Genomic DNA, 10,974 nt, shown 5'->3' on the forward strand with positions numbered 1-10,974 from the left:
AGATGATTCACCTTTATGTATGTGAAGTAGATGTGACACGTGTCACTTGCCGAATAAACTCTTGACATGGTGATGTCCATAGGATGCTCCGCATCAAGTTTGGTTCTTTTTTTTGAGCAAATTTAGTTTGGTACGGTGGAGTGTACATTTTGCTTTGTCTTTCGCCCCCAGTCGGTGTGCCCCGTAAGTAGGCTTCAAGTGAAATAACTAATGAAGCACTCTTTACAAGTTCACTCTCACCTCTTTAAGTTGTGACAAGTGACGCACAGTATGTACACGCTACTTGTCGCAACATGGAAGTATTATCTTTTTTGTAGATCTGTTTAGTCAAAACGTCTTAAATCATGCATCCAAATCTCGAACCTTTCACGGTTGAATTCCTCGTGTTAAGATCTTTAAAACTACATCCCATGTTGATAAGTTTTGACGAATATTCTTTTTCCAAAAAAAGAGACAAAGATATTGAACTGGGAGCATGTTTTTTTCTCTTTTCAAAAAAAGGCACGACTATGCCTCTCACGGAAGCAAAACCGTACCTCTGCCAAAAGCAAATCCGTGCTTCTTGTGGAAGGAAAAAAACATGTCTTTTTTCATGGCGCCTCTCGCGGAAGCCAAACCATACCTCTCACGAAAGCAAATCCGTGCCTCTCACGAAAGAAAAATAGAAAATAAATCATGTTTTTTTTCGTTTCCGAGAGGCATGGCAATGCCTTGTGCGGAAGGGAAAAAAACACATCTTTTTCGTTTCCGAGAGGCATGACTGTGCCGCTCACGGAAGCAAATCTATAAAACCGTGTCTCTCGCGAAAGCAAACAAAAACACATTTTTTTGCGCAAAATAAAATTTATTCATCTTGTCCAAAATTTAAGAAAGATCAGTGAAAAACTAAAAACAAAAAAACAAAAAAACATCTAAAAAACCGAAAACACATGCGAAAAAACAAAATAAAAGAAAATCGGAGGAAGCCCAAAACACTATACATAGCGGCGGATGAGAACGGGTAAAGTGACGCTCTCAGCCCATCCTAGATGATCCTTGCGGGGCTCCTGAACGGAGCATTCGCTAGTTAGTTTTTGTTTTTTGAGACACCCTTGCTAATTTTTTAACACAGTACAGACGCAAACGCTTATATACACGTGCATACACTTACCTCAGCCCAAATCATGATCTTCACCAACTTGGATTTGGTTCTCTCATGAAAATCGCGAGTTGCAGAGATGAGAACCATGAAAAGCAAGATCCCGAATAAGAAAACAGAAACCGAGGAAGAGGAAACCACAAGAGTGAAGACTAGTAGAGTCTCGTTTTTGTCATTCTTTGCTCCTTTTTAACTCAATGATTCTTTCGAATTTGTCGACCAAAAATTCTATATATCTATTCTATCTATGATATTTCGAGTCGGTATATTATCTTGAAATTTAGTTAGTCATCGTAGGCCGAAAATGCGCATTGCCGAAAATCCTGAAATAAATTCAGAAATAAATGTGAGCAACATAACTTGAACCCTAGTGAACTGGAGATATCACAGTCCCTTCAACCATCCAACCATAGATTGGTTCGCGACACCCTAGCTAGTTGCCCACGGTTACAACTTTCAAGAGGCTGAAGCGTGTCATCCAACAAACCAATTTTATATTTCTATATCAATCTTACTCCAGCCCATTAGCCACCTCCGCAGCCCACAGCCCATGCACTTTTCCAGCACGATCTGTTTCGTCCAACTCCAACACGAACAGCCGCCATTAGCGAGCAGCGAACGCTGGGCTCGAGCCTCTAACCCTAGCTAGCGACGAGCGGACGCAGGGCAACCAGCAGCCGGCGCCCGGCGAACCGGCGACAGTGGTTAGCTTTTCCGGCGGCAAGCAGCAGCCCGTGCCCTGTGGCCCACGGCAAGCATCATCCACGCCCCGCGCGCCAACGACAAGCAGCAGCGGCTGTTGAGCGGCGGACCCTAGCCGCCTAGCGTCGGGATTACGAAGCAGCAGCCGGCTCCCGCGCCAGGATCCAGGAGCCGCGGGCACACCGCCCACGACCTAGCGGCATCCAGCAAAATCAAGGTACATGTCAGTCAAATCCTCAATATTTTGCTAAGCCAGTTCATGTACTGTTAGTTAATTACTACCCCCTCTGTACCACAATACTTATTGCTGGGGAAACTTTTATTAGTTTTCCTCAACTACTAGTATTTCAGTACAGAGGGAGTACAATTCATGTGCTGTTAGCTGCTGTTAATTGATGTGGTATCCAATACAACTTATTTGCCGATCTATAAAAATGAAGAGCACGAATATGATCATGCAAGTAGTTCAAGCACTCCTCTTGTTGAACCTAAAGCTGTCCCAGTTAAGGATTTAGAACCCCTTCCCTTAACTACATGTGCTAAAAAGATTCAAATTTGATCTTTTTGAGAAAATCCAGAAATATTCCAGTAAATATTACATGTACCTAGTAGTAATTTGGACGACAGGATCCAGAGATAATGAGTATTTTCTTTTCAAAAGGGCGTTTAGTTTTCTCACTGCTAACTTTGAGTCCACCCTACATTTTCTTCCTGGATTCGCCACTGGCCCCAGACAATCTTGTTTAGTTCCGCCACAGTCAAGTTTGCTTTGGTCTATGAGCTCCACCTATATTTTGTCTTGTCTTGGCTGCTGCTGACCTGTACTGATCACTAAACCAAACACATTGATTACTAGAACTAATATATATCATCTTGTATCATTTGTTTTTTTACTAGGGAATGTAGGAACCAGATCCATTAGCACCAATCAGAAGAGACTCTGTGTTGAGCTGGCTCCTGCCATGCCATGGGTGGATGTTGGTAGATTCCAGGCTTTGGCAATACATGGGTGGTACTAGAAGGAACTCAAGGAAGTATCTGCAATTGGTTATGGTTTCATCTTGCTGCTGTTAGCTATTATTATTTAGCGACTGTGATATTCAGCACCCAGGCTGGCTAATTTCTAGTCCTACCACCGGATGTCTCAGCTGAGTCTCTGGCGCCGCCACGGTGCTAAGAGAGCCCTGCAATTACTCCTTCCTTGTAGATTATCGTTATCATCAGTTACACACTCGAATCGAGATCTTAACAGTATTGACCTCACGAAGGAGGAAGAAGCGTCAGCAGCGCAGATCAGGAGTTCTCTTTTGAAGGCACGCAATGGAAATGTGCAGGATTTGGTTCAGTCCCTTGGGGTTGACTGTCCGGGAATTCAGCTTACAAGTAACACTGTGGACAGCTTGTTGTGTAAGTTTGGGGATGACTGGAAATCTGCTTTTGGTCTTTTTCAGTGGGCACAGTTGAGTGGCAATTACAAGCACACGGCATATGCTTGTAGTCGGATGATCGACTTGCTTGGGAAGATGAGGCAGATTGACCGGATGTGGGATCTATTGTCTGACATGCACTGCAGAGGCCTTGTGACTGTCGAGACAGCTGCGAAGAGCATCAGGAGGCTGGCAGGTGCAAGGAGATGGAAGGATGCTGTCATGTTGTTCGATAAGCTGGAGGACATGGGGCTGGAGAGGAATACAGAGACTATGAACGTTCTGCTTGATGCACTTTGCAAAGAAAAGAAGGTTGAAGTAGCACGTAAGGTCTTTCTCGTGCTCAGTCCGCACATTCAACCTGATGCATACACATTCAACATTTTCGTCCATGGCTGGTGCAGTGCACGTAGAATCGAGGAGGCAAAGTGGACAATTGAGGAAATGAAAGCCAGGGGGTTTGCGCCTTCAGTTATCACCTACACTGCTGTCCTTGAAGCTTACTGCAAGCAACACAATTTTAGGATGGTCTATGAAATTCTTGATTGGATGTGTTCTGAAGGCTGCCATCCAAACGTCATTACTTTCACTATGATCATGACCTCACTATCAAAATGCCATATGTTCGAAGAAGCTCTGAGTGTATCTAATAGAATGAAGTCCTCTGGCTGTAAGCCCGATACATTGTTCTACAATTCCTTGATTAACGTGCTTGGTAATGCGGGCTATCTGTCTGAAGCTTCCCAGGTGTTTCAAGTGGAGATGCCAATGAATGGCGTGCCCCGTAGTTTGGCTACCTATAACACCATGATATCAATCTTTTGCCAGAAAGACCGAGATGAAGATGCTCTCAATGTGCTGAAAGAAATGGAGGCGCACTCTTGTAAGCCTGATCTTCAGACATATCGGCCACTTCTCAGACTGTTTTTTTTTTTTTTTCGAAACGGATTCTCAGACTGTTTTTAAGTAGAAGAGGCCAAGCTGATTCCATTCGGAACTTGTTGAATGAGCTGATCAATAAACAAAGTCTATGTTTAGATGTGGATACATACAGTCTTCTGATCCATGGTCTTTGCAGGGTGGGTGAGACTGACTGGGCATATCAGCTGTTTGAAGAGATGGTTGGTAGTGAGATAGTGCCTAGGTATAAAACATGGGAGTTGCTTTTGGATGAAGCACAAAGGAAAAACATGGAGGGTCGTGTCGAAAGAATTCGAAATTACATGACTTGTTTTGGTATTTCCGTTTAATTGGATGAATTATATTCCTACATGATTGATTTTCTAGTGGTCAGCTGATAGCGTTATTTGGCATTACTTTGACAACTAATGAGGCAATGCTTTAAAACATTTGTGCCAATTATACGATATACCACACACTATAATTGAGTTCCTCACTTGACAAAGCAAACATTAATCCCTGTGCATTGGTATGTCGTCACTTATCAGCATATAAAACCACAGGTTTAATCTTGATCGTTCTCCGAGTAAAAGATCAGGATCAGGCAACCGAGCTGACGCGTGCGTTGGTCACCTGCCATGTCGCATGTGGGTGTCATCTACTCCCTCTCCCTCCGTTTCTAAATATAAATCTTTTTAGAAATTCCAATAAGTGACTACATACGGAGTAAAATGAATGAACCTACACTCTAAAATATGTCTATATACATTCGTATGTAGTTTATATTAAAATGTCTGAAAAGACTTGTATTTAGAAACGGAGGGAGTATCTTGCGAAAAGGTAACTCAATTTCGACCAATTAGTCTATGCGATGTTGTGTACAAGATAACTTCAGAAATGATTGCGGCCCTTTGAAGAAGATCCTTTTAGATATTATCAACGCAACTTAGAGTGCGTTTGTGCCAGGACGAATGATTACAGACAATATCTTAGTGACATATGAATGCTTCCATACTATAAAGAAAAAAAAGGAATGGTAAAGAGGGTCTGTGTGCCATTAAACTGGATATGCACAAAGTATATGACTGAGTAGAGTGGTCTTTTCTGAAGAAGATTATGCTCAGATTGGATTTCAAGAGAAATGGGTAAATTTAATCATGCAATGTGTAACCTCAGTGGAGTACCGGGTTCGTTTTAATACAAAAGAAACTGCGAGTTTCAAACCTACTAGAGGATTAAGGCAGGGAGACCCTCTCTCTCCATACTTATTCTTGCTATGTATAGAGGGATTGACTGCTCTATTTCAAATATGGGTATGGACAAAAGTGATTGTTTCAAATTCCTGATTGATTGAATTATTATGAAAATTAGTGGATAGAAAGAAAACTTGCTATTCGCGGGAGGAAAGGGAATTTTGTTCAAATATGTTGTACAAGCTATCCCTGTTTATGCCATGCTCGTCTTTAAAATTCCTAAAAAAATTGTAAGGGAATTATTTACGCGATGTTGCAATTTTGATGGGGTGACAAGGACAATAAGAAGAGAATGCATTGGATGACGCAATGGAAGATGCGTGTCCCAAAAGACCAAGGAGGTATGGGTTCCCAAGAAATACACGGTTTCAATATGGCATTGTTAGCCAAACAAGCGTGGCGTTTGCTTGATAATCATGAGTCTTTATGTGCTACTATCTTGAGAGCTAAATATTCCCCGGAGGGCGATTTAATAAGTGCAACTCTAAAAAAGGGTTCCTCTTTTACTTGGTAAAGTGTTATGGCGGGAGTGAATTGTCTAAAAAACGGTTATATCTGGCGAGTTGGAAATGGACATAATATTGATATTTGGAGAGATGTCTGGATCCCTAACTGTGCGAATAGGAAAATTATTACTCCTAGAAGGGGCATCTTCTATCTAAGGTTTGTGACCTTATTGACCCAGTCACGATCTTGGGATGAAGATTTGGTGAGAGAAACGTTGTGGCCAATTGATGCTCAAAGGGTACTCGCAATTCCACTTTCTATGCATAACATGACCGATTTCTTCCGTTGTTCCAGTATCGTGTGTACTACCACTTATTTTGGGTCTTCTGTTGTCTATTCGGGCCCAACGACAGTAAGGCAGTAGTACTGCTTGCGGTACTTCCACCTCTACCACCGCTCTAGTACCGCTGATCTCGTTGTTACCGAGAACGCTAAGCGGAAATAGAGCGGCAGTTGAGCGGTACTACCGTCTAGTCACTACCACTGCTACTACCGCTTATTTTATCGCCTCTAGACTCGTTTGCCACTTCGCGGCAGTAGGGCCCTAGTAACGCGTGGTAGTACCGCTGCTGCGGTACTGCCCTCGTACTCAGCCCTACCACCTCTACTTCCTGTGTACTGCAACCTCAGCGGTAGTACCGCTGGGGCGAGATGCAGTACCGCTCCGGTGGCACTACCGCCTCGGGGTGCTTCGCCCATACACTGTACTACTAGAACTACCACCCGAGCGGTAGTACCACTCCTAAAGCAGAAGTACCACTTGTGTGTGGGTTGTGCACAGAAAACATGATTGTATTCGTTTCCAATATATATAGGGGGTATTCTTCCCCAAGAAGACCTACCTCTTATCCTTCGAAACTCCATTGTTGCTCAAAGCTCCATTTTTGTCCGATCTCTCTCCCAGGCCCAGCCAACAAAACTTGTTGATTTTCTAGGGTTTGGTTGAGAGGGCCCCGATCTACACTTCCACCAAGAGATATTTGATTCCCCCCACTAATCCCTTGCGGATCTTGTTACTTTTGGGTGTTTGAGGACCCTAAATTGTAGAGGTCACCTCGAAGCCACAATCCATTATGGTGAAGCTTCGTGGTGGTGTTGGAAGCCTCCAATTAAGTTGTGGAGAGATCCCCAACCTTGTTTGTAAAGGTCCAGTTGCCACCTTCAAGTGCACCACTAGTGAAAGCACAACATCTTGCATTGTGCGAGGGCGTGAGTAGAATAAGGTGGCCCTAGTAGCTCCTTGGGGAGCATTGTGCCTCCACACCGCTTCAACGGAGACGTACTTCCCTTCAAAAGGAAGGAACTTCGGTAATACATCATCGTCTCCACCGGCTCCACTTGTGGTTATCTCTTACCTTTACTTTGTGCAAGCTATTATTGTGTTGTACTCATGGCTTTCTTGTGGTGTTGTTAGCATCATATAGGTTGTTCACCTAGTTGCATATCTAGACAAGTAGACAACCTATTGGTTGCTAAACCTAATTTGATAAGAAAAGCTAAAAATTGGTAGTTGCCTATTCACCCCCCTCTAGTCAACCATATCGATCATTTTAATTGGTATCAGAGCCTCGTCTCTTTTTAAGGGCTTAACCGCCTAAAGAGTATGGTTGATGACGGTCCATGGGCGGATGAACTACCCACGGCCGAGGCGATGGCCATGGTCACACGAGAGGACCTACATGAAGATATTGCCTCACTTAGGACCTCTATGAAGACCGAAGTCAAATCCTTGTTTAATTTCCTTGACGGTCTCAAACTTTCTACATCCGCTTCAAGTGGTTAAACCCATTACCGCAGAGTCGGATGCCAACTCCGGTAAGGAGGGGGCTAGTAGTGATAAGAATCCTTTGCCCCAAGGAAGGAATAGGACGGGCATCCATGCTGCAGTTGCCCCTCCCCCGAGCTATGGAGGACCGGTCCATGCACTTCATATCAACCCTCTTGTCCTCCTCCTAAGCTTTTGTTAAATGATTTTCCAAATTGGGTTTTTCGTATCAAGTCTCATTTGAATCAAAGCTCAACACATCTTTGGAGAATCATTGAACAAGGCTTCTACCCGCATGATCCAAACAACTTCACTCCAAGAGAAGAAGTGGACAATCAATACAACCACTCCACCTTGTTCATTCTTCAAGTCACAATGCCTCCCGAAGAGCTTGCTCATTTGCGCCCATTCACTCTTGCAAAAGATGCATGGGAACACATTATCTCTTTGTACAAGGGAAGCTCGAGTATTCAACGCTCCAACTTTGAGGTGATCCTTGATGAATCCTATCAGTTTGTGATGAATGAAGATCAAGATCCTCATGAGCTCCACTGAAGATTGACAACTATCGTGGTCTCACTCCGAGATCATGGGAGCAAGGACACAGATGATAGTTGGATCAAGTGCAAGTTCCTCAAGGCCATCATGCCAACAACAAGGCCATGTCCTCCTGATCCATCAAAGACCGGACTTCCGCACATTATCATGATGTGACGTGTTGGATGCATTTATTTCTAAGAACATCTTGAACAAGACCGCCGACAACGCTCTAGCTCATGTCCAACGATCAAAGAAATCCTCACCCAACTTAGCTTTGAAGGCCAAGGATATCCCGGAAGAAGAAGAGGAAGAAGAGGAGAGTTGCCCCGAAGACACAAAATATGCTTACCATGAGCACACAGCTCTTGCGTCAAGGCAATTTTGGGGCAACAAGTGAAACTCAAGGCCCAACTTCTCCAAGAACAACTCAAGTGGCTCCAAGGGCAATCAATGTGTGAGAACTTGCTACAACAACGGTAATTTGAGTCACTTTGTGGTGGATTGCCCCTATGAGAAGAGGGAAGACAATGGTGGCAAGATCATTTGCAAAGACAAGGCGAAGCCCTTCCCCAACAAGAACAAATTCGCCAAGAGGGTGACACAAAAGGGGTTGGTGGTGCATGAAGAGTACATCTTCGATGACGATGATGCATGCAAGTGGTGAAGGGATGACGATGGCCTCCGTGGCCATTGCCACCTCTTCTCCAACCTTGGTGTCTCTCTTTGATGCCCCCAACGAGAGCCTCATCCCAAAGTGCCTCATGGCAAAAGGCATCAACAAGGTAACCTCCAACATCAAAACTTCCATCACAACTAATCCTTGTTGGATTGTGTGGATGAGAATGAGTTTGACAAGTTCTCGTGTAAGCTCAAAGGTGAGACCAAGAAGCACTTTGTTGCTCTCTTGGAACAACCAGGTGAGGCCAATGACATCATTGAGTCTCATGAGGAGACCATCACTGAGATGGAGGGGCATAGTTGTGCCTATGACGATGAGATAGCGGATCTTCCATTGTTCTGGAGGAAGAGCGAGGTCTTCGTTCGACTCTTGAGGAGCCACAAAATGTTGACCTTGCTAAATTAAGGAAAGATCATGATCATGCACTTGTTCTCGCTTGTGTGCTTAAATCCAAGAAGGTTGAACTTGGGGTTGGCCCTGCAAGACTCAAGGAAGAGTTTGAGTTACTTGACAAGGCTCATAAGGGCTTAAATAGTGCTCATGCTTCTCTCAAGGAGTCTCGTGATCAACTCCAAGTGAAGCTAACCAATGAGATAGCCATTTGCCCTCCTTTTGTATTAATTGATAACGCCCATGCCAACCCTTGTTGTGAGCATGTGCACCTTGTGGAGGAGAATGCCAAGTCGAAAGAGCAACTTAAGAAAGGCCTTGTGACTTGCATACAAGGTAAGAAGAACCTCAATGACCTTTTGAGCAATCAAAAGGAAGTTGTGGCAAAGGAGGGACTTGGGTTTGTATCCAAGTCAAAGAAGAAGAAGAAGAAGAAGAAGAAGAAGAGCAAGACCAAGCAACCTCTCCCTCTCAAGGAAGTATTTGTCAAGGAGGGAGAGGGTGCTCATGAGAATAAGAAGGACAAGGTTGTAGGTGGTAATGCCAAGAAGGGCAAGACATTCCCTCCCAACAAAGCCGACAACTTTAATCCTTATGTTTTATGTCGTGCTAGTGATGGGCATGTTTATGCCAAATTTGTTGGTTCTTCTTATGAGTACATTGAATGGTCTATTTGGGTTCCTAAGACCCTTGTTACTAATATCAAAGGACCCATTAAAAATGGGTACCTAAATCCAAGCATTGATCTCTTGTAGGAGTTTGCTTCCAGTGGGGTGTCATGGTTGCTCGATAGTGGAGCGAGAAATCATATGATCGGGAGCAAGGACTTGGTGGTGGACGTGCAACCAACCCCATCTATGCGCACCCATATCCAATTTGGTGATGCTTTAACATCTAAGGTATTGGATCTTGGCAAGGTTGTCATTTCTCAAGACTTATCTATTGAGAAGGTCATGCTTGTTGAGACCCTTGCATACAATTTACTTTCCATTCGTCAACTTGCACTCAGGGGCTTTGCAACATTCTTTGATCTTGATATCGTGGCCGTTTTGTGGAGCAAGACTCTTAAAGTAGCCTTTGTTCGGCATGTCGATAACGGTCTCTATGTGGTTAACTTTTCGGAGCAACCCACTAAGACCGTGACTTGCCTAATGGCTAAAGTTGACGTAGGGTGGCTCTGGCATCACCGTTTAGCACACGTTAATATGATATCTTTGCAAAGTCTCCTCAAAGGGGATCACGTTTGTGGACTAACAAATGTGAGTTTTGCCAAAGACTGTGTTTGTTGTGCTTGTATTGGAGGAAAGCTACATGAGACGGCTCACCGACCCACGACTATCATTTATTCGAAGAGGTCCTTGGAGCTCCTTCACATGGATCTCTTTGGTCCTCCATCTTTTGATAGTCTTGGGGGAAGAAAATATTGCTTAGTGATTGCAGATGATTATTCAAGATACACATGGGTATACTTGATAACCCACAAGTATAGGGGGTCGCAATAGTTTTCGAGGGTACAGTATTCAATCCAAATTTATAGATTCGACACAAGGGGAGCCAAAGAATATTTGCAAGTATTAGCAATTGAGTTGTCAATTCAGCCACACTTGGAGATTAACTATCTGCAGCAAAGTGATCTGTAGCACAGTAATATGATAGATTTGATAGTAGTGGTA

The 10,974-nt window shown here is 43.8% G+C and overlaps 1 protein-coding gene across 1 annotated transcript; it reads left to right on the top strand.

The window, feature by feature from the left end:
- The first annotated feature begins 1,685 nt into the window (after positions 1-1,685).
- On the top strand, positions 1,686-4,550 carry LOC119317021 (pentatricopeptide repeat-containing protein At3g04130, mitochondrial-like). Its single transcript, XM_037591405.1, has 3 exons — positions 1,686-2,057; positions 2,738-4,190; positions 4,223-4,550. The coding sequence occupies exons 2-3, from the start codon at positions 2,980-2,982 to the stop codon at positions 4,515-4,517; spliced, it is 1,506 nt and encodes a 501-aa protein (XP_037447302.1). The 5' UTR covers positions 1,686-2,057; positions 2,738-2,979; the 3' UTR covers positions 4,518-4,550.
- Positions 4,551-10,974: the final 6,424 nt, after the last annotated feature.

This window comes from Triticum dicoccoides, chromosome 6A (assembly GCF_002162155.2).
Source record: "Triticum dicoccoides isolate Atlit2015 ecotype Zavitan chromosome 6A, WEW_v2.0, whole genome shotgun sequence".
Taxonomy (NCBI): domain Eukaryota; kingdom Viridiplantae; phylum Streptophyta; class Magnoliopsida; order Poales; family Poaceae; genus Triticum; species Triticum dicoccoides.

Coding starts and splice junctions, on each gene's coding strand:
- LOC119317021 (XM_037591405.1), top strand. CDS start 2,980: ATGTCTCAGCTGAGTCTCTGGCGCCGCCACGGTGCTAAGAGAGCCCTG. Junction 4,191..4,222: donor TATCGGCCACTTCTCAGACT/GTTTTTTTTTTT, acceptor ACGGATTCTCAG/ACTGTTTTTAAGTAGAAGAG.